This window comes from Pleurodeles waltl, chromosome 12, assembly GCF_031143425.1.
Source record: "Pleurodeles waltl isolate 20211129_DDA chromosome 12, aPleWal1.hap1.20221129, whole genome shotgun sequence".
NCBI classification, from domain to species: Eukaryota; Metazoa; Chordata; class Amphibia; order Caudata; family Salamandridae; genus Pleurodeles; species Pleurodeles waltl.
Window position 1 is genome coordinate 274,028,575 of NC_090451.1, and position 24,691 is coordinate 274,053,265.

General features: G+C 44.9%; 1 protein-coding gene across 3 annotated transcripts in view; it reads left to right on the forward strand.

The window, feature by feature from the left end:
• Window positions 1-24,691, forward strand: part of NUDT21 (nudix hydrolase 21) — a 78,965-nt gene that overhangs the window by 45,255 nt on the left and 9,019 nt on the right. For all 3 annotated transcript variants that reach the window (XM_069215839.1, XM_069215836.1, XM_069215837.1), the window contains 2 exons: window positions 19,745-19,808; window positions 23,060-23,149. In XM_069215839.1, coding sequence (XP_069071940.1) covers window positions 19,745-19,808; window positions 23,060-23,149 — 154 coding nt within the window. The remainder of the gene's footprint in view (window positions 1-19,744; window positions 19,809-23,059; window positions 23,150-24,691) is intronic.

Below are 24,691 nucleotides of genomic sequence, written 5' to 3' on the forward strand. Positions count from 1 at the left end.
TAAGGCGAGGCTTAGTCACACGTTACATACAACATTAGCATCCTGATGTCCTGCTCTAAGAGACCCATCTTGGTGCTCTGCTGTTTTCTGGGCAGAGGGGCCTACACGGTACAGACACATGCGGGATACACCCCCGACTCGAGGGGGATAACTATACATGTTAAAAACACCCCCCATTCCTTGTGTCCAGAACATGAATAGACAGGAAGGAAAGATACGTAGGAGTCCAGGGACAATGGGGCAGGACACCAGTCACATTGATGAGTGTCTATGCACCACCTCCCCATCTGCAGTCAGTACTTGATTAGGTGGCAGCAATACTTTTGGAGGCTGATTCTGCCGTCCATGTTGTGGGAGGGGATTTCAATGAAGTCATGTTCCTTGCCTTGTATCACTCAAATGTGGCTGCTGCCTTCTCAGGAGTCCCATCCTTTGGGCGATTTGCACTCTTCCTGTGCCTCTGCGATCTGGGAAGACATCATCCCAGGAGGAGAGACTACTCCTACTTCCCTGGGGCTAGATTATCTTTTCATGTCTGGGGGATGCTACCACGGTCCACTAAGCGTAACCTTGCTCGAGACCTGTGAGATCACTCTTCCCCTCAGGATTACAATGGAGGGCAAAGGCTGTCCTCTGGGAACGGGTTGGCGGAGGAAATGTGTGGGACCTGAGGGATGCAGAGGTTGCGAACTAAGTCAGAATTGACACAGAACCTTATTTTCAGGAAAACCAGGGGACAGTTGAGTCTGCAGTGGTCCTATGGGAGCCCTACAGTGCTGAGACAAGGTGCAAAATTTTCTGGCCCACAAAAAACTGAGGGAGGTTGCGGAGATAGAGAGCCTGAAACAGCAGAACCTGGCTCTGGAGGGCCCCCCTGGGGCTTGTACTGATCCCCCCCCAAACCTTGTGTTCCCTAGAGGTACACCAGAGAGAGTACCGAGGTCTGCAGGCAGTTATTGGCCCCATTGGTCTTTATGTTGTGGGAGACAAAGTGGGCAATTTGCTGGCCTGGCTTATTAAAGAGCGTCCCGCTGGATTTGTAGTATCATAAATGGGATGGGTAACCCGCACTCGACTGATGTAGCCATTGCAGAGGCCTTTGCTGGCTACTGTGTGTTGTTCTTTAAGACCTGCACATTGGCAGATGTGATTCCCCCCCCCCCCCCCATATAGCTGAGTATTTGGCTGGGGTGGTTCTGCCAGTGGCACTTGATGATGACATCACTCTGGAAGAAGTTGCGGCTGCCATCGCATAACTGAAAATGGGAAAGCCACCAGGGGCGAACGGCTTCCAATATAGGTGTTTTAAAAGATGCTCTGGTTTCTTGGCCATCCACATTCTTAACCTTTTTAAGGAGGTGAAAGACGGTGGAACACTACTGCCGGATCTACAATGTGCAACCATTGTGATTCACAAGCAGGGTAAACCCGAAATTAACAGCGGCTCCTACCGCCCCATATCTGTTGAATATCGAGGTAAACGTGCTGGCTACCATTCACGCTTCAAGACTCCTGGCAGTAAATGCCCCTCTCGTATTCGGTTTTATGCTGAGTAGGTCTGAGGCTTAACCTTCTGCGCTTCTAGAACTGGATGACTGAGATTGCTCTGAGAGAAAAACCCCCACATCTTCTTAGCATTGGTTGTGGAAAAGGCATTTGATGCCACACACTGGCCTTACATTTTGGTTTCGGTCCCTGCTTTCGATAGTGGGTCTTCTTGCCATTCCAGGCCCCTATGTTAGTGGTCCAAGTTAACAGGGCTCTCTGAGGCTTTTTCAGTAGAACGCAACACCCAACAGAGTTGCCTCTTGTCTCCCTTTTTGTTCCACTGGGGGCTGTGATGCGCTCCAACCAGCATATCTGGGGGTTCAGGGTTTCAGTGATAGATTTTTTCCTCCTCTCTGGCTCTCTATTTTGACGACATTCTGCTGTATGTCACTGAACCACAGATTACCATTCTGTAAGGAAATGCCTCCTTGGCATGGTTACCCCCTGACTTTTTGCCTTTGCTGATGCTATGTTTTGAATTGAAAGTGTGCTGAGGCCTGCTAACCAGGCCCCAGCACCAGTGTTCTTTCCCTAACCTGTACTTTTGTATCCAGATAAGTCCCTTGTAAACGGTACCCCTGGTACCAAGGGCCCTGATGCCAAGGAAGGTCTCTAAGGGCTGCAGCATGTCTTATGCCACCCTGGAGACCCCTCACTCAGCACAGACACACTGCTTGCCAGCTTGGGTGTGCTGGTGAGAACAAAACGAGTAAGTCGACATGGCACTCCCCTCAGGGTGCCATGCCAGCCTCTCACTGCCTATGCAGGTATAGATAAGTCACCCCTCTAGTAGGCCTTACAGCCCTAAGGCAGGGTGCACTATACCATAGGTGAGGGCACCAGTGCATGAGCACTGTGCCCCTACAGTGTCTAAGCAATACCTTAGACATTGTAAGTGCAGGGTAGCCATAAGAGTATATGGTCTGGGAGTCTGTTTTACACGAACTCCACAGCACCATAATGGCTACACTGAAAACTGGGAAGTTTGGTATCAAACTTCTCAGCACAATAAATGCACACTGATGCCAGTGTACATTTTATTGTAAAATACACCACAGAGGGCACCTTAGAGGTGCCCCCTGAAACCTTAACCGACTATCTGTGTAGGCTGACTGGTTCCAGCAGCCTGCCACATCCGAGACATGTTGCTGGCCCCATGGGGAGAGTGCCTTTGTCACTCTGAGGCCAGTAACAAAGCCTGCACTGGGTGGAGATGCTAACACCTCCCCCAGGCAGGAGCTGTCACACCTGGCGGTGAGCCTCAAATGCTCACCCCTTTTGTGCCAGCACAGCAGGACACTCCAGCTAGTGGAGTTGCCCGCCCCCTCCGGCCACGGCCCCCACTTTTGGCGGCAAGGCCGGAGAAAATAATGAGAATAACAAGGAGGAGTCTCTGGCCAGTCAGGACAGCCCCTAAGGCGTCCTGAGCTGAAGTGACTCTAACTTTTAGAAATCCTCCATCTTGCAGATGGAGGACTCCCCCAATAGGATTAGGGATGTGACCCTCTCCCCTTGGGAGGAGGCACAAAGAGGGTGTACTCACCCTCCGGGCTAGTAGCCATTGGCTACTAACCCCCCAGACCTAAACACGCCCTTAAATTTAGTATTTAAGGGCTTCCCTGAACCTAAGAATTTAGATTCCTGAAACTACAAGAAGAAGAGGACTGCTGAGCTGAAGAACCCCTGCAGAGGAAGAACAGAAGACACCAACTGCTTTGGCCCCAGACTTACCGGCCTGTCTCCTGCCTTCCAAAGAACCCTGCTCCAGCGACGCTTTCCAAAGGACCAGCGACTTCTGAATCCTCAGAGGACTGCCCTGCTTCAAGCAAAACAAGGAACTCCCGAGGACAGCGGCCCTGCTCCAAAAGAACTGCAACTTTGTTTCAAGGAGAAGACTTAAAGACCCCTGCAACTCCCCGCAAGAAGCGTGAGACTTGCAACACTGCACCCGGCGACCCCGATTCGGCTGGTGGAGAACCAACACCTCAGGGAGGACCCTCCGGCGACTCCGAGACCGTGAGTAACCAAAGTTGTCCCCCCTGACCCCCCACAGCGACGCCTGCAGAGGGAATCCGCGACTGCCTGAACTCCATTTTCCGACGGCTGGAAAAGACCCTGCACCAGCAGCCCCCAGCACCTAAAGGAACGGAACTCCTGTGCAGGAGTGACCCCCAGGAAGCCCTCTCCCTTGCCCAGGTGGTGGCTACCCCGAGGAGCCCCCCCCTTGCCTGCCTGCACCGCTGAAGAGATCCCTTGGTCTCTCATTGATTTCCACTGAAAACCCGACGCTTGTTTCTACACTGCACCCGGCCGCCCCAGTGCCGCTGAGGGTGTACTTTTTGTGTGAACTTGTGTCCCCCCCGGTGCCCTACAAAACCCCCCTGGTCTGCCCTCCGAAGACGCGGGTACTTACCTGCTGGCAGACCGGAACCGGGGCACCCCCTTCTCTCCATTGAAGCCTATGTGTTTTGGGCACCTCTTTGACCTCTGCACCTGACCGGCCCTGAGCTGCTGGTGTGGTAACTTTGGGGTTGCTCTGAACCCCCAACGGTGGGCTACCTTGGACCAAAAACTGAAACCTTTAAGTGACTTACTTACCTGTTAAAACTAACATTACTTTACCTCCCCCAGGAACTGTGAAAATTGCACTGTGTCCACTTTTAAAACAGCTGATTGTGTTTTATGTGAAAAGTATACATGCTAATGTAATGATTCAAAGTTCCTAAAGTACTTACTTGCAATACCTTTCAAATGAGATATTACATGTAGAATTTGAACCTGTGGTTCTTAAAATAAACTAAGAAAAGATATTTTTCTATAACAAAACCCATTGGCTGGATTTGTCTCTGAGTGTGTGTTCCTCATTTATTGCCTGTGTGTATGTACAACAAATGCTTAACACTACTCCTTGGATAAGCCTACTGCTCGACCACACTACCACAAAATAGAGCATTAGTATTATCTCTTTTTGCCACTATCTTACCTCTAAGGGGAACCCTTGGACTCTGTGCATGCTATTCCTTACTTTGAAATAGCACATACAGAGCCAACTTCCTACACATTCTTTCCTACTTTTGAGGCCTATGAGGCTTATTAGGGTTACCATATCAATTGGAATAAGTCAGTGCTCTGCCATCCTTACACCCCTTAGTACCCTGACCCCTCCTCGACCCCCCCTTCCCCCCATCTTCCATGGGTTCATCAGGTAGTGACCGAAGGTTTTCAGTATCTGGTTATATAGGTGATGTGGCACCAGGAGCAGTGTTTTACCAGAAACCTCGGGTGAGTGATTCAAACTTTCCAGGAGGACTTGGACAGGTGGTGTGCGCTACCACTAACATTGCTGGGGAGAGCTGCCATTTCTCAAATGATTACACTCCCAAAGCTATTATATGCCATGCAGAACGCCTACTACCGCTCCCCGAGGCTGTTTTCTTTCAAGCTGGAGAGCAATCTGCGTGCCCTGTTATAGTATGGGAAGCACTGTAGAATAAATCTCTCCACACTACAGTGTGTAGCCCCTATAATAGTGGTATTGCACGCCCAGACGTTTGTGTTCACTATTGGGCTTCACACCTAATGTCAATGAACAACTGGGTGTTGGCCCCCAGGACCATTCCACCTACAGGTTGGAATACAACCAATTTACTAACAGCTCCTATCTCCACTGTATGGGGGAAGGGAGCTCAGCGGGTGCTTCCGACCAGTCAGGTGGCAATAGAGGCCTGGCCATATGGATTGGATGGGTAAGATGACACAAGAAATGTCGCTCTGGGAGGGTGCTTGGTTGAAGGAAATTGGGAAACTTAGATGGTTTGATGCCTAAGACTTACTGGGGATCTCACCTGCAGGAGATAGCCTTGAGGGTGGTGAGCTGTTGCTGTTGCATCTCTTCCGGATGACAACTCCATGCACAGCAAACTGAAATATGCCCAGCTGTGACTTGCCTGGCGGGCGGAGGGCTAGAGGTGATGGACTTACCTGAATTTGTCCCTCTGTTGGGGCGGCTGCTACAGGAAGAATTTAGTTCCAAATCTATATCCCTCACATGAAAAACCCTGAACAACAACATGCTAGACAAACTGGCCATGTTGAGGTAACGGAGTGCTCAGAGGTAAGGGACCTGGTAGACACCGATTGGCTGGCAGCCCTGGTGCACCTGAGAAAGGTGGCAATAAAATCCCGCCGGCACCTAATAGAACTTAAAATTCTCCTTCAGGTATATTATGACAGGGTTGAGATACTATGAACTGCGATTCCCTTGACCTAAAAATATTGTGGTGCTGTGTGTGGGAGCGTCACTATAAACATCACTGTTATTTCTCCTGTATATGGAATTGTCATGCAGTTGCCCTGTGTGCTTGAACAAGTGGGTGTGCACATGCCTCCTTCACTGTTTAGTATTTGTTTGGTGCATGTTCTGCACCCTAATGCAATGTTTGCTGCATTATTCATGAAACACTAAAAAAAACAAATATATATTTAAGAAGCAGGATCATGTGAGATTGCAATTTGTATTTGGGGGACCATGGGTGCCTGACGCACTGAATATGTGTATCCCATCACAAATATTGTATGTTTTAAGTGTTAACACAGCTTGATTCTTGACACATGGCACAAGCTATTTAAAACAGTTTATAGTGTTTTGTATGTTGATGCAGGGCTAATGTAACTGGCCTTAAATTTGAAGTTCGTTTGGAGAAAAAAAGTCACTACTAATGTGGTTTTCCCTGCCTCTGTTAGGTGCTATTGTGAAACTTTCACTCTGTATGAAGTACATTACTAGATGCATGTAAGTGGATCCCCTATCTGTTTGCTAGCAAAATAAAATCACTTTGTCAGCTGCACTGACCTCGTGGTCGGTGTCTGCTGCCCTCCCCAGCTCCCCTGGCTGCTGCTGCTGCTGCCTTCTGCCTTCTGCCTTTTTTCCCCGGCTCCCCTGGCTGCTGCTGCCTTTTTTTCTGTCCTTGCCTTTTCTTCTCTCTGTCACTTTTGCATTTTCTGCCTTTTTTCTTCTCACCCCTAGATTTACCCTAGTCCTTTTTCCTTTCTCGCCTGTTCCTCTGCTCCCTCTCCCCCAAAGCACCTTTCCCACCTCCCAGCTGACTGCTCCCCTCACCCCCCTCCCCTTCTTAATGGTGGCACTATGCTGCTGGTGTGCCAAAGACAAGCCCATCTGCGCCTGGACCGTACCCAGCACCAGGAACCCTGGTAGCTTCGGTTGAGGTCCCCCACCTCCCCGTGCCTTGAGACCCTCATGGGCGAGTAGCCGCGCTTTAAAAGCATTGATTGCAAAATGTTCTCATTATGGCCCGGACAGAAAACCCAGGGACACAGTATACTTCTTCATATATGCATTGAGATAGCAGAAACGAGATTGTTTTACAAGTATTTTACACCAGTTGAGCTATTCATGCTTTCAGTTTTAATCAGTTAGAAACTCTTTAGGAAGGAGCATTTGGTACTGAAAGCGAAACTTTGGGGAAGTCTAATGTACCACAGGCTTCTTAAGGAGGTAGAGATTTTAATATAAATCTTGATTGTCAAAAAATGTAAACTGTCTCCATCCATAGAACAATTTGACAACATTGTCACTTACTACAGATTAATTGAAGCATATAGTTATTCACTGTACAGAATTATAGATGGCCAATTGGGAATTACACAGATATCTAAAGGACAATTTGAGCAACATGAAGTGTTATCTCTGATTATACTCACAAGGTGAAAAACATGCCTGTAATTCACTTTTCACCCATCTATAATATTACGGATGCCCAACTTGGCAACCAGGAGAAATGGGGGAGTCGTATATAATATGGCCATGACTACTTGACCCAAATGTTTAAAAAAATAAATAAATAAACGTTGCTGCCATTCTTAACCAATCCCCACCACCTTCCCTGTGTCTCCCTTCTGCAGCTGTGTGTTCTGCTTTAATTCAAAGCAGATAAGCAGCATTGCGCTGACAGGCTCTCAGAGGGCCATTATCATCCTGGCTTAGAATGTCTTTATGACGTAGTAACGGTGAGTAATGAGTTAAGCTGCTTCATAGCAGTTGGTTACAGTTTTAGAATCCTATGGACGGCGTGCATTTTTTGACGATGTGTGACATTTTTATTCCATGTCATGTTACATGGGTGGAGACATTCAGGAACATTTTTAGAATTTGTGATGTGTGGGGTAGAGGGCCTTACCAACACATTAGAGTGCACCAATCCACTAGCCTATCACATATTTCTTGATAAGATTTGGCATCAGTAGACTATCTGGTTGCCAGGGCCGCTCTCTCTCTCCCATGCATATTAATGTAAATCATGTCTGTGTCTTAAAAGGAGACTACATCTGTTATGAACAAAGATCAAAATAATGAATGGGGCTGCTGGTTGAAGAAGTTAATGCCTACAATTCCCGGTTGTCACCCTCGTCATTTAGAGTGAGCAGGCAAAAATTGACATTACTTGACTAAGCCTTTGTGAGCAACTGAGCACTTTTTTATCCTATCTGTAGGAACACTTTCTCCAAAAGAGCACTTTGTTTTCAAATAATGGTCTTAAGAAAAATACGGTAGCATTGCACTTGGTCAGTAGTCCTGATTGTGTAGTCATTCTGCTTGGCCCTGCGGGCAATATGGCAGTGATAACATAAGTTCTCCGAAATATTGAACCTCTCTCCCCTATCCCAAATGGACTAGAGTTTAAGGGGAGGAGTAGTGAGTGTAAGGACTGCCCTTATGGTGCTCAGTATTGAAGGTCAAATCTTGGTGGGAGGCGTTCTACTTCATTGTGGCCAAAACAATCGGAAAGTATTGGGAATGTCCCATACTCCTTATCCCACCCCCACCCATAATGCTCCTGAAGTGCTGGTCATGAGTCAAATAATTGTAAGGCTCTTAGACATGGTGGATTGAAGCACCTGTATTCTTATGTAGAAAATGAGTCTAGTAATGTTTTGCTAGCATATGGTCAACCTGCCAGTGGAATGTGTGAGATTCATTGCAGAACCTGTATGTGCCACAGTCTGCTGAACCATAATTCTTTTGGGGTTGGCTCTTCTTTTCTTGCTAAAAATGGCAATGAGCTGCTGCTTTGTTGCACCTGTTAAGTGTATGAAAAGGGCGCAATCGTGGAATGTCATTCCCTCTAGGTTTCTAGATATTATTCCAAGCAGTATTAATTTGGGGCCAGTCTGGTTTAGATAGCAACCCCTAATGTTCCTTATTTGTGGATCAACGTCTCTTTCCAGAAAGCTAGGTTGCCACTCATGACCACCAGATGTTCAAGTTCTCTCTCTCTGCTCCAGCATTTGTCTGTATGGGCTGGAAAAATGTGAGTCAAGCATATGAGACTAGATACCATGAATACATATGTTTATTGGCTGATTCCCTGTGTGGGACACTACTGTAAATCTTTGGGATAACAATCCAGAGCTTTTCCCATTTTGTCAGTGATCACTTGTCCCAGATCGATTTGCCACCTGTGTAAGGAAAGCTACTTTCCAAATCATTGCTACTCTGAAGTGTTTGATATGACTGGGATGTCAGCCTCTTTGCAACAAAACATTTTCTTGAAGGATGTGTAAGGCAGCTAGCCTGTTGGGCTGATAAAGGTCTCAATGTCTTAATTGGTAGTGTTCTATTCAAGTATTTTGTGGAATACCATATTATTGTTTACATTGCTCAAAACATTTGATTTTTCCCTGGCTATATATGTCGTAATGGGTTCTGCAATGCCTGCCCACCCGGAGAGGGAGGCGTCCTCCAACACAGAAAAAGGCAGGTTTCTGAAATGAGGAGTGATAGGTGTGTGGTTAATCTCCTCCCTCTCCTTGCATGTCTATCTGGTATGAAATGCATCGCTGTTTTCGTAGTATTTTTATATTAGCCAGGACAATAGTTATTAGGGACTGAAAAAGATTAAAACACTGTAGGGAAGGTATTATTTATAACCATTTTTTTTCGACCCAACAAGGTCACACAGAGGTCACCTGTGTCTGAGATCCTCCAGTGTATTTTTAAGGCGGCCCTGCCAATTTGCTTTGTTCTAAGTTTCAAGGTGTTTTGTAGTACTTAACATTAGGTATCATATTGTTTGTGTTGCCAACTGGAAGGGAGACAGTCTGTGTAGATTTTGCTCCTAAGTCAGAGGGACCACGATGCCGAGTATCACAGACTATTGCATGATTTTTTTTTTTGATTTTTTTTTTTTCTTTTTTCTTTTTTTACTGGAATCACAAGACCTCTTCAAATTGGTCCAATATTTTTACCACTTCTGGTTAGGTCCCTTCCTGGCCTATTAGGGTAAGAACAATATAGTTGGCGCAGAGGCAAGCTTTGTGCTCCTCAGTCCTGAAGGAAATGCTTTGATCTTCCTGCTGAAACAAACGCTAATGGCAATGGACTCGACAAACAAAATAAACAGTAAAGGGGAGAGCAGGCACTCTTGTCTCTAGTTAGGGAAGAATTTGAGGAGTGTTGTCCTTTAACTTGTGTTGAGGCTCTACAACTTGAGAAATTCAGTCTTTCATTCCATTGCATATTTTTGTTTTGACAAGGATCACCTCAAGGAATGTCTTGCTGTCCTAGCAAATTGTATTTTTGCATCTAAAGAAGGGATTGTCTGCCTTGCACGAAGAGGTGGAGAGGCCTGTAGATCTTGTGAATATGTACAGTAGGGCAGTTAGGTTTCTGCTCTCTTTACCTTTTTTTTGTTCTTTTTTTTCCCCTAAGAACTGGTAATTGTCATTTGGTCTTCCTACAGTGGTTCGGTTTGTCTAGGATTTGCAGTTTCTTTACATCTCATCTGAGCTTGTATCCAAGAAATCATCTTCTGCTAGTACGTTCCACTTTAGTGGTAATGACTACTCCCTAGATAGTCGCCTTAAGGGCACCCAAAAAAGATTTTGGGGCTTGTGTTTTGTTTCAGAATTTTCCTGTATTTATTTTTGCCTGTGTTGCTCTTTGTACCAGAAGTCTGCTTTTAACCATCAGTTAGAAGTTCTAGGAGTCTGCCACTGTTGGCGCCAGATAATCTCCAAGTGGGCATGGTCCGATACAGAAATGTCTTGCATATTTCCTGTTTGTACCTTCCACGTAGTGAGTGGGAAATGTGATAGTGGTTGATTCTTGGGTATGTGGCATGCATGCGAGAAGAATGAGAAATCTCTATTTGCTCAGGATTAGGTTACTTCCATGCATCTTAGACCTAGGTCTAGTATTCTTTTTATAAGAACAGTAGACATTATTCCTGCATCCTATTATGTTACTTTTATTTCTGTCCAGACTGGGATTTCAAGCCAAATTAAAAACCCCAACTATTAGATAATGCTTTGAATCTACCAGTTTTTGACATTGAAAGGGATTTTGAGCCGTATGGAGTGCATAGATATTAACAAACGTGGGAGGTGAGTGTCTGAGGGACAGCTGGACTTTAAGATACCAGCCCTCTTTGTCTCAATTAGCTTATACTTCAAATCCTTCCCTCCCCCAATATTGCCCTTGCAGACTTTAGCCAGTCCTGAGGTTTCAGCTGCCAGTTAGGACCAATATCGATCCTACTGGACAACATGCATTCTGGGAATTTATACCGGTCACAGTAAGAATTTTTTTTTGAATTTTATTTTCCTCCGCCATCTTTTTCTGCCTTTGCTTAGTGACTCTGTTCTTGTTTTGTGTTCTTTATGCAAGATTCCCCTTTACCTCCATCTTTTTCTCTCTCGGTCTCCCTCTGTTATGGATAAGCTATTGATGGAACCTGGCAAACCAGGCCTGAGAGTACCCACCTTACTGCTCTAGGCCAGTATTAAGATTGGCCTTTCCTGTAGTAGGCAAATAGTGGAAATGTGGTACATATGCCCTTTCATGGTGCCTATCTGTCTCTCACTTGTATTGAGATATTGGGGTGTGAGAACAATCTAGTGCCCCGTCAAAGTTTCCCCATTATCTCACCTCTTTCAACTCATTCAGCGCTAGTTTTGCTTGCCAAGACTGTCTCAGCAACTCCTATTCAGGTGCTGGATCTTCTTGCATGCCAGAGCCTTTAGAGGTATGACTGAACCACATAATAATCCCAACAGCCCTCTGGGCTCCCTCCAGATTTCTCAAATGTCTTCTCACCTTGTCTTTAGTTGCTGCTTTGCAGTTATTCCCTACTTTATTATGACAGGAAGACCTGTGTATCCAGTTGAGTTTGATTTGCAGTGTTTTTGGATGTTCTCCGATTTCATACCATGGGCCCCAGGCGTGACCCTCAACGTATTCACGAATCCCACCTGAATCTTATGATGTGACGATAGCCCAGCTCTTCTATGCATGTCTTTAGATGCAAGATCATTAGTTCTTTCACCTTGTTCCTGGTAGTTACCTAGAACACATGGTGGCTGTCATTGTTTAGAGATTACTTCTAGTTGATTCTACGAGAGCTTTGCATAAACCCAGGTGTCTATCCTTAGTTAGAACCTCATTGTAGCACAGGAAAAGACCCACAGCCTTGAAGATACAAGCTGAGAAGGGTTCCATGTTACCTCCCCTTTGGCTGTGTCCGGCAGGCCACCCTCTTTGCCCAGGGCTTGGCTACCTTTCTGCCGGTGCTTTCAAAGGACATTGAAACAGTTCTATGTTACTTTGCAAACCTTTTACCTCAAAATAAGATCTCGCATTCATGGATGAGGGGAATTTTGAAAATCAGTATCTGCTAACTCCACTGCCCTCTATATTACTTTGGTTGAAATTAAAAAAAAAAAAAGCAATGGAATGAACAAGAGGAGAGTATGTATTGTTGGTAGAAAGTCCTACAAGTATGCAATGGAAAGTTGCAGATTTACTAACAAGTTAAAGAATATTCTGCTTGTGCCCAGAATGATGGTTCAAGAATCTTCAGCAAGTTAAGAGCCTTCTGCTGGCTCCTGATGTGATTCGCAGGTAGCAAGTTGGAATCCTGGTAACTTGTACTCTCATCTACTGAAACTTCAACTAAGACTGTGCCATTTCGATTTGGTACCCCTTATCAACACCTTTGCAAGGACGTGGGGTACAGATATTTCACCTCTGAAAGAGTAACCTGCAGAGGATGAGCAAGTGGAAGAGTCTGAAGTTGTGAGTGTAACATCACTGACATGAATATATAGCACAGGTAGAAGGACCTCCCGGGCTCCTATCTAAAGAGTTATGATATAAAACATCTATTTCATATGCAGCTAATTTGCAATGGTCAATTCTGTTCTGGTGAGTGGTAGAGGTCGTGGTGGTTCTAGTTGCTGCAGTGAGGGACCCTTACATTTCAGAGTAGTGCATAGGGATACAAAATGGTGGTCTGTTGTGTGGGTGAGGAGCGCATTGGGCTGAAGCTCTCACATATTGTGTTTGCTACCCCATGAGTAAAAACATAAGTGAACTTTGTAATTCCAGAAGAATGGTGGTAGTGTTGGGTTAGAGAGGGGTCAAGAGCAGAATAGATGGGCAAATTAGCAGTGGTGCTGCAGCCTGTGGATTAGTCAGAACAAAAAAAATCAGAGTAAAAAGCCTAGTGGGATCTGCATATGATTTTGGGCAGCAGAACCTTGGTAGAGGAAAGGGAAGGAATGCAATGAAGCAGAGGCACCAATGAGGAATCAGCAAAGGTTGGTATCTTTAGAGTAGTATGCTCAGATTTATGTAACTTTGATTCAGTCTATTGGATTGACAGTTCACACGATGGGAATAATTGGTGAGAAGGAGAACTGACTTGTTTGGCTATTGGGTTTTGCAGGTATAGGTTGAAGTGCATAAATAACTGTGTTTTGGTATTTTAAATTGAGATGTAGAAGTTGAAATGTGTTTGATGGGTGGCATTCATACTCAATAGATTTTTTTTGTTTTTTATAGCAACATTCTGAATTAAAGTGATGGGATTAATAGCAGACCCCAGTGTCAGGCATAGGAGCAGAGCAATGATTTCTACATGCCCTCCTCCCCCAACAAATTTGAGGAATTAACCAAAAGTAGGTTGGCAGAGTAAAGAGCAGATGCTTATGGTTTCTGTCGATGACCAAAGAGCTGACGTGGCATTCATTTTTAGTTTTAACCACTGACTACCTAAGACCATTGGCTGTAACCACTGTTGAAGGAAATCAGTCTTAGACATGGGGATGGGTTGCCTTGGGTGCTTTGATAGAGCTTACAGTTGTGGAAATGCAGAGTCACAGGTGTCAGGAATGGGACTAAAGATACTGTGGCTGGATTCACTTCACTGCATATAACTCTGGGTAGGTGCCTGTGTGCTGGCGTGCAGGTGGAGCCTCTGAAACTAGGGGTGTGGTTCAGTACACGATTTACATAAGATGTACACATTTTACATGTTTGGAGGATATTATATTACTATGATTATCCATATCCATTATCCACTTTAACCATGCAGGCGGAGGCAGTAGCCTACCCTCATTATGAAATGTTACTTTTCGGGAAGCAGGCGCTCTGCAAGTTGGAGGGTGGGTAGTTCAACACTTACAATGCAGGGTTGTTAGGTGGAGGGTAGTTTGTGGGGATTGTTTTCTTGTTTTTATTTTATTTACAACTTTGACTTCATACAGAATTTGCCATCTGATGAGGAGGGTTGGAAGTGAGGATTCTCTATACTGGATGAGATGCAGGAAGGGATTGAGAGGGACACCCAGGTGGGAGGCTATAAGGCTCCTTTATCAATATTATTTACACGGCACAGATCATAAGTTGACCATTTGGGCATGAAATGTTATTGGACTGGACAGTTAGATAAAGCGCACACTCATCCTGCAACACTTGAGACGCCATGCCCCGGCCATAATGATGCTGCAAGAGACACATCTCCTCTGTAACCATTATAAAGCCCTAGACAGGCATGCCGGTTATACCACTGACTCTAGAGGAGTGGACATTCTCATTAAGAAGTTCATACCCCTCACCCCCCACGTGGTGTGGCATAACCCTAGTGGACGTTATGTGACGCAGTCTGGTACGCAGTATGGCACAACACTGAACTTGTGTTTGTTGTATGTCCCACCACGGCTCCCTGGGACAACATTCACAGAACTGGGCAACCTACTGTTTGGGATGCCACTGGGGATCCTGATACTGGGAGGTGACATGAACGCAGTCATGGAGGCAGAGGGGTTGGAGGTGGACTGCTGCCTCAATTTACGACTGCACTGGATGTCTGGACTGGTTGACTTCTGTAGAGAAAGCAATCCCCTGCTACAACACTACATGTACCATTCATCAGCGCACAGAAGCTTTTCCCGTCTAGATTACATTTTCACTCAATACTCCCACACATCTAAATTCAGGTCTGATATCCAACATGCAAAGGATATATCCAACCATTTCCTGGTTGATGTAACTCTTGAAGGGCTTGACTCAAGATTTCACACTGCCTCCCAGGCTATATACCTGGTACCTGCGAGACAGGGTGACCCAGTACAATCTGAGGGAGAGAGCAGATCTCAACTTTAAAAGTAATCCGGGATCGGTTGTATCGGTGTGTACTCTGTGGGAGGCGTTTAATACGGGATTGGGGTCTGGCTCAGGCCCTGTGGGGAGGGGAAGAAAGACACTAGCCTGGAATGTACTGCCATAAAAATAGATATAGCCAAACTGGAAGAGAAAGCCCAGTCACTAATACAGCAGAAATCTTCTGTGGTTTACAACTTTGCCAGCAACCTCTCAAAGCCCTGGCCGAAAAACATGCGCAAGAGTACACACTGGTAACACAGCGCTAGCTGTATGATGTGGGGGAGACAGCAGGCAAGCTGCTAGCTTGGCTAGGGAAAAAGATCAAGAACAATCTTGAGTACTCCAGGTAGGGGATGAGGCGGGTGCACTACAGACGACTAATACTGCCATAACAGAGACTTTGACATGTATTATGAGAGCCTCTGTGCTCCCATAACATCAATGACCGCTGCAGATTGCGCTGACTTCCTGAAAGATATCCCCCTACAGGGATTCACTAGAGTGGAACGGGAGGCGTTGGAGGCTTACTTGACAGAGGAAGAGCTAGCCAGGGCATTGCGAAGCCCCCAATTGGGTAAAGCACCAGGCCCCAACGTTTTGATGGTCAAAATGTACAAAGGAATGGCGAGTATAGTGGTCAAACCGGTGCTGGATTTGTTCCGGAGGGCTTGTGAGAAGGGCTTCCTGCCAGAGGACTACGACAGTAGTGGTCCTCCATGAAGAGGGCAAGCCTCCAATGGATTGTAGTTCTGTAGGCTAATATCCTTATTAAATGTGGAGGCGAAGTTACTAGCAAAAGCCCTGGTGACCAGTCTCCAGGGAGTTGTCGCCTCCATCGAACCCCGGACCAATTGTCCTTTATGTCCAGTAAGAGCACCAGACTTAACCTCCAACGCTTCTATGGAGTGCTTCACCTGATGGAAGGCTCAACCACAGAACAAGCGGTCCTGATGGCCCTGTACGCCAGGATGGCATTTGATTCAATTTAAATGGAATTGCATATTTGCCATCTTGGCAAAATTTGGTTTCGGGCCACTGTTTTGCCCCTGGATTAGATTGCTCTATAGCTCCGCTTAGCAAGGGTCAGAGTTAATAGGAGTGGTGCCCCTCAGCTTTGCGTTGGAGATGTAACACACTGGTTCTGCCTTCCATTGACTTTGATGGGCAGAGTGGCCCTCTTTGAGATGATTATACAGCGACTTCTAAACGTCCTGCAAAACATACCTGTTGGAAATGGCCCTTTTTGCAAGGTTATCCCCAAACTTTTTGCCTTCCTCCTCCTATTTTTTTAGGTCTGTTTTTGCTGGTTTATTGTCTCTGCGCACTTTACCACTGCTAATCGGTGCTAAAGTGCAAGTGCTCCTTATAGAAATTGTACTGTTGATTGGTTTATCCATGATTGGCATATTTGATTTACTAGTAAAGTGCACTAGAGGTGCCCAGGGCCTGTAAATCAAATGCTACTAGTGAGCCTGCAGCACTGGTTGTGCCACCCACATTAGTAGCCCTGTAAACATGACTCTGACCTGCCATTGCAGTGTCTGTGTGCGCATTTGTAAACAACCCCTAAGTTAGACCCTAGGTAGCCCCATGGGCAGGGTGCAGTGTATGTTTAAGGTGGACATATACTAGAGTGTTTTATGTCCTAACAGTGAAATACTGCCAAATTCGGTTTTCACTGTGCAAGGCCTATCTCTCTTATAGGTTAACATAGGGGCTGCCTTTAAATATCCTTAAAGCGCATATTCTCTTTGAGAGCAGATAAAAATGTGGAGTTTAGGGTCTCTGAGCTCACAATTTAAAAATACATCTTTTAGTCAAGTTGGTTTTTAGATTGTTAGTTTGAAAATGCCACTTTTAGAAAGTAGGCATTTTCTTGCTTAATCCATTCTGTGACTCTGCCTATTTGTGGATTCCCCGTCTGGGTCAGTTTGACAGTTGGGCTGTTCACACCTCTCCTCTAGACAGTGACACAAAGGGGGCTGGGGTGCAGCCTGCATATCTTGATTAGCCATCTGTGCTTGGGGGGGGGGGGGAGAGGGGGTAGTCACTCACACCTGAAAGGACTGTGCCTGCCCCATGCCCCAGGCTGTGCATGCCCCAGGCTGTCTCTTACCCCATGGTGAGTGTCTAGGTCCTGGCCTGGACAAGGAAGGATCTTGCAAACACTTGAGACTTTGCTTTGAAGTTTGCCAACTTCAAAGGCAGAACTGGGTATAAGAAGAAGACCCAAAACCCCAGACTTTTAGAATCTTTCTGGAATCAAGAGGAATCTCTGCCCAGGAGAAGAGCTGAAGGGGGATTACTGTCCCTTTGCTGTGTTGCTTTGCTGGACTGGCCTGCAGTTGCTGCTTCTGACTGAACAGAGCGCAAAGGGTGAACTTTGCTGTGTGTCCTGCTTGAGAAAGTTCTCCAAGGGTTTGGAGCAGAGCTTGCCTCCTGTTGGAAATCTCAGGGACACCAAAGACTTCAGTTTCCTCGACCTGCAGCACTGGGAACTGTGTGTTTTGTGCTGTTCAAGAGGAGAACCCACCGCGATGCCGCAACGAGTCGCATTGTCCGGCTTTGCACCGCGACTCTGGTCTCCCTGACGCTGTCATAGGAGGACTTCACGGAGTGGCTGCTCACGCCGTGACCTGTGGGCCCCGCACTCCGGCATCGCCTGGTCAAACCGCAGCCTGGGCATCGCCGCCGCTCTTGCTGACACCGGCCCCGCTGCCTGCACCGTGGCCTGTGGACACTGCTTGTGAGGTACACGAAGCACCATCCCGTCCCGTCCCTCACCGCAGCCCCGGTCCACCGATGCCAGCACCATCGACTCCTGTATCACCAGGCGTCCTGCCTGCACCGTGGCCTGTGGACACTGCTCGTGAGAGTCATGTCCCATCACGTCCCGCACCACTGGCTTGGGCCTACCGACGACAGCGCTTCAGCAACGACGACGCCGCTGTCTGCAATGTGACCTGGGGACACCGCACGTCGCACTGCCCCGCTTCACACTGCAGACCTGGTCTCACCGATGCTGCTGGACGCCGTCACCGAGCCGCTGCCTGCATTGTGACATGTGGACACTGCACGTCGCATCCTCCCACTTCGCACCGCAGCCCCGACGCCATCCACACCGGTGCACCTGACTTCATCAGCCTGGAGTTCGATCTGCAACACGTGTGACCTCAAGGGCCCGGCGACTTCTGCACCAACTCTGGAACTGACACAGCGACGACAGTGACGCCGCTCTCCAGGGCTCACCGCGAGGATCACAACGCCCTGCAAATCCAAGGTACTGTTTACAGGTCTTCTCAACACCGTAGCTGGCCCGCAACACCGCGGCCGGCCTTAACTGTTGGTTTTGTTGATCATGACGCCGTCATAGCCCACAGGTGGAGCTATCGACTTCAAGGAACTGTAGTTTTGAGTCAACATTGCAGAATTCATATTTTTCTTACTGTATGTTGGATTTTTATCGTATTTGGTCTTATATTATATAGATAAATATTGGCTATTTTTCTAAAACTGGTGTGGTGTCCTTTTGTAGTGTTTTCACTTATTACTGTGTGTTATGTGCAAATGCTTTACTCATTGCTTCTGAGATAAGCCTGACTGCTCGTGCCAAGCTACCAAGGGGGTGAGCAGGGGTTATCTGAGCGGGTATCTCCCTTATCCTGACTAGAGTGGGGGTCCCTACTTGGACAGGGTGCAAAACGACTGCCAACTAGAGATTCCATTTCTAACAATACCCTGCAGGATCCCTCTGAAGGTTTTTAAGAACATAGATCGGGAGGTCCACCAGCTGCTGTGGAACGATAGTGCACCAAGAATAGCATTGGCTAAATTACAGAAAGGAGTGTACGATGGGGCCCTGGCGGTCCCTGATATCCTGAAGTATTATTGGGCCTCGCAGCCCCTCATAGTTAATGAGTGGGCCTTCGCAGATCACCATGACCCCACCTATCCGGTTGACAGATGCTAACGGCCGAGGAGAGCACGAAGCTCTCCTGAATGATGCGAGAAGAGAGATCAATCTGTTGAGACACACCGGACTGTGGTTCCAGCCTGGAGGGTGGCCACCAGTTACATAGGCAGAATGGGGACGCTCGTAAATATTGCTGCTTCTCTGCACAATTGGGTATTTATATACAGGTTTTTTCTCCAACCTTTAAAACCTTACCAAGTGTCATGTGCATATCTGTATGTATAAGTTAATTTGTCCCATCCGTCATCTGACTCATCCCAAACATTTCCTACTACTATGAACCTCCAGACATCCTTCTCATATGCTACCTTCCTTTTTTAGCCATGTCACCCAGCTAACAGGCACACACAAACCACTACTTACAGCAACTTACTACTTCCCCTTTCAAATCTGTTCTCAGCATTCTATGTCTACTAAAGATTCAGGAAATCAAGAGAACAAACTTAACAACACTAATGTAGAAAGGGAACAAAAGATGTACTAACCTACTAACTATTTAACGCTAATCTTGGGTTCCGGAGTAGAGTGCTGCTCTCCCAAAGCGCTTCAACCCCTCATTAGGGAGTCGTAAGAACTATATAAATACGATTTACTGCTGCAGGCATTTCCTATGCCACTTTCATCCAAAATATAATATTGGCCTTGACAATTTTGGAAAATGTTCTTAATAGTTTTCAAAAGGCTTTTGAAGTCAGATGATAATTAGGCGAATCATGTCGAAGAAGCGTGCATGAGTTTAATTATTTGTCTTATGTTAACAGGCCTGGAGGTGAAATTAACCCAGGGGAAGATGAGGTGGAAGGACTTAAACGCCTGATGACTGAGGTACGTCTAAAAAAAAATTTCAAAGCCTTCATATTTTAATTGATTTCTCTGTAAGTAATATTACCTATTTCCAGTTATGAGTATGACCATTCCACTTTCAGTTCTCCATTTCCCTGATACATATTGATTTAAATATTACTTAACCACAGCTCCTAGTCAGATACAACCTGAAGCTTCTGAGAATGTGTTCCCCCTTGTCTATCTTGAAGCATCAGTTTGTTCGCCGTGGGAGGATTCTCGAATCCTAGAGTATTTTTTTTATGTGGATGATATTTCTGCAGTTCAGATACTCTTTGCCGTGTTATTATGAAGTAAGATGAAATTTGGACAGATCTTCCATGTAGCATTCTTTGGTCAGATATAGTTAAATCTTTAATTTGTGTTTTTTTGTAGCATTCTACATACCGCCTTATGAGATGAGTTAAAGTAACAGTACTTACTAGATTGTACTAATCACAGTGTGGACAATCAAGGGGAATTTAATGAATAGTCCTGCTTAAGGGTGGGATCTATCAGAGAGAGCCCTCTTCCCTGTGGAGGGATGATCCATGTGGAAGCCTTGAAGTGAGAAAAGTGCCTGGCTTGTAAGTGTAGCTATAAAATTCCCATGTAATCTAAATATTTAGTAACATTCTCTGGGTTATCCGTCTGTTTTTTTTTTTTTCTCCCAGCGAACTGAAATATTTGTTTCTTGTCCGCCAAATAAATTTAAATTAGATTTTTAGGAAAAAACTCCATAGCAGGGGTCTTCAAACTGGGGGCAGGCCCCCCTTGGGGGCCTCAAGTGATCCCAGGGGGTGGGGCTCCGGCCAAAAGAAGCATTACACAGATAAGTGTTTTGTTTTAAGTAGAAACATGCATTTTTAAAAAGGTAACAATACTTAACTGCATTGTTTAAATACATCTAGACATATTTAAATATTGCCATCTTTTATAAAATATTTGTGAAAAATTCGGAGGGGGGAGCGATCATTTAAAAAAAAAAATTCAACTGGGGTGGGGGGCTCGGCATTAAAATGTTTGGAGACCACTGCTCTGTAGTAAAGTTAGTACTTCCACCACATCTGTAGTCACTCTTTAGGATTTTGAAAGAATTGCATTTAATGTTTTTTAGTATCCACATGGCAGGGGATGGCATGGAACTAGGAAGCCACTCTCTGTATAGGACAGTCAGTCAAAATTATTTGTTTGGTACAAAAAGAATATCATAATAGACAAAACAGCATTAACAATGTTAAAATATAGAGAAACAATTAAAACCATTAGGGCATTCCAAATGTAGACAATCAAACCTACAGCTTTCACTTCCCCAAAAGCCTCAGAGTTTCACCGCGGTAGAGATGAACTTATAAACACTTAAATATATTAAGCTGAAGATACAACTGGGCTGGGCTGGCCTGCACCTTCTAATATTCAGATGTTTTAGCAGCGGTATTGATAACCTTTTCCTGGATGCAGTATATGAAGTGCAAAAAAAGGTGAAGTGCAACATAGACTGAATGAAAATAGAATCACAGGGACACAGATAAAGTGTGGACTCAGAATACACATTACTCGGATAGGCTACTAGAAAGTGTGAAATGCCAAACCTGAATCTAACAAGGTAATACCTTTGAAGGACTTCACAGGATACAAACAGTTAGGGCTCAATATCCTCCTTAGTAACCAGTGGGAAATACCCCTCCACTCTCCTCTGTATAGATATACTTGTTACCGCAGCACAGTCCTGCTCAACTACTCCACTTAGTGCTTCACAGACCAGACAGAGAGTGCTCTCCGTGGTATGTGAATTTGCAACTCTTACAAGACTCACAAAACCGAACCTATGATTATGGTTTTAACCAATATTTATTATCACAGAAATGTTATAAGCTAAAGCACATTTAATAAAATACTGCAGTAGGACTGAAATAGTGAAAGCTAAATAAAAGCATATAACAAAAAAACAAGCAAACACTTCCCTTTGAACATACAGTGCAGGGGAGGTTCCAAGAGTCAAAAGTTATCGTTTGGTTCCCCATTGAAAAAGAGCTCAGCTGTCACCCGTTGCTTTGGCACATGCCTGCGTGCAATCCCATCTAAATGTGAAAGAAGCAGTCATAAGTGTTGTTCGTCCCTCTGAGAACAATCTAGACCAGAGGTGCAGAGAAACATTAATTATGCACCCAGGGAATGGAGACTTATTCTTTTTAGTGTAAGAAACAGGAGTGCCAGTTAGCCAATCTGAAATGGCCATCAGTAATGTCTTTTTTTTTTTTTTTTTTTTTTTTTTTTTTTTTAATAACTAGTGTCCTTCCTGGAAGTAGCTGTCTGTGGAGGCAGGGGGATGGAGGGGTACAAATAACCTCAAAGTCAATCCCTCTGTTTCTCATAAGATTGAACAGATTACTTTTAGGGAGTCCAGGATTCCACTAGCTTACTGGCAACCTTGTATTTAATTACATTTTAAAAAGAACAAATGCAGTATTTGAATTGGCAAATACATCATTCGGAGGAGGAGGGAATTACATATTTTGAAGACCCCTAATCGATACCCAGGCTGCTGTCAACACATCGCATTAGTTTACAGTTGGTGTTCGTGACCTGTGCACGTGATCATACATTTTTTGACTCTAGAGTTTCCTACTGTTTTGTGAGAGCTTAAACATAAATTAAACATATACAGATATATATTTACAAAATATTAGTACAGTGTCTGAGCTTCATACTCTCTATTCATTCAAAACCTCTAATCTAAGTTCACTATGAGACCACTGAGCCAAAGAAAGCTTTTTACAAACAGTGATTTGTTCTACTCTGGCATTTGAACATAAAACTTCTTAAAGCTACTTAACTATTCTTATTCCTGAAAGAATTCGGTGAAACTAAATCTATCCTGCATCTAGTCATTATTCCTCTACATACCAAAAAGGAATAATATATGAAGCTTAATGCGTTTTTATCCCTCCCACTTTTAGTGTATTTACTTTGATATGCCTATGTGACTAGTGGGGACTATCTTGCAGGAAACATATTTACAGTTTGAAAACAAATTTGGCCGTCTTACTGATTCCTGTGATATACTAAGAATTACACAGTCCGGTCCAATACAGTCAAATAATTTAACTTGAGTTTATGTGGCACATTCAACATAGTTCACCTTTGTATTTTCTAATGGATTATATTGTATTTTACGTTACTTGTTAATCTGTTCCAGGTTTCCAAATGTGACTTTTGTAGGTATTTTACGGACTTATTGCATTGATCCACAGATTCTTGGACGTCAGGACGGAGTGGTGCAAGACTGGGTGATCGATGACTGTATTGGCAACTGGTGGAGGCCCAACTTTGAACCCCCACAGGTGAACATCACTTTCTTGTGTCTGATATTTCAAATCTGCATTTCAATTGTGGCTGCTAAGTCAATTCAGTGCTAAAGCGTAGATCGTGTTTGCTGAATTTTAGGATGTGTCCTAACATACAGCACAGGAGCTTAAGTAGTAAACTTGTATACTATGTTTACCAGATGGTTTGATCCTGCATGATATGCGAAGTTTGCATGTTGGTGTTGAAACAAGTACGAGCAACACTGATATTTGAAATATGATGCTTTTTCACAGTTATTCTTTAGTTTGTGCTGACTAGCAATTACCTTAGAACAGGGGTCTTCACCCTTTTCTGTAATAAGAGCTAGCAGTATTATTGGAGCTTTGATAGTGACCACGTCAGTCAAGATTGAATTGGTGCCCACCATATGCAAGATTACCAGCAGTGATCAACTCAGTGAATATGGCATGGTAGTCGGCAGAAACGTTAAAAGGTTTTGTCAATGTGGAATGCCTCTGTATGAGTAGTTTAAATTTTGGTTTACATATATTCAGCCAAGTAAATCGTTCTAATTTAGTAGGCTGGTCTGCACGCCGGAGATCCACTTGCAGATAGCACGAGTGCTACCAGTAGCTCTCGAATTTCTTGTTGGAGAAGCCTGCTTTCGCATGAAATACCCTTTTTGTCCCTCCGCTATCCCTTCACACCTCATCTGGAATGCTTTACAGATTAGTAACTCTTTGACTGTCCGTTTTCTTATAACGGTTGAAGTTGTAGAGTTAGTCTAGTTCTACTGGATATTCTGGTTATGAGCAATTTAGGTACTACATTTTGTTGGAGGTATACATAATGTGATGCACCATAAAACAGAAGACAAACAATCAAAACTGTAACACTTAAGACAAAATTAACCACATTGATTGGTAAAACAAAACCATAACATCATAGGCAGTTCATAGTACCCAAGGCATTAGGACCCACTGCAAAGAGTTAAATTTTCTGGGACTTGGCTGTCCTCTGAACCAAGGAAATTAAGCCCAGGAGCTGAGTTGTTTTTTTAGAGGGGAGTGACAGAGGGGCCAATTTGCTACCAAGTGTCTGTGCCTGCGTTGTAGCAGCTACATGTCACATTGACTCTCTGCATTTATTTTCCTGATGGATACTTCTAGTTGCAGATTCCTCACCACTTACATTTTTTCTAGCTCCAGACCTCCCCCTGAAAGTTGAAATAGCTCTTCTACACCGCTTGAAATGCATCCTGGATAATAGCATAGAGCCAAGTTCAATTTCTTTTTTCCTCACACTATCCAGTGCAGATCCTGAGTTGCTCTACTCTGAATATTTCCTCTTAAATTATCTTTCTTGCAGTGCCTTTGACAGTATGTCTCACCCGAAAATCTCAGGTTGTCACTCCTGGTGTCATTCTCATATCCTCTCTGCGCTTGTCTTTGGTCATGAGAGAAGTGTGGCCTCCAAAGTCATCAGTGAGCAGCAGGTGAAGCTCTTTGTTGTACTGGCTCAAGACGAGCCCTTGGCACGTTGTCGCTCCAGATCGAGGGTTGGCCCCAGGTGCCTGC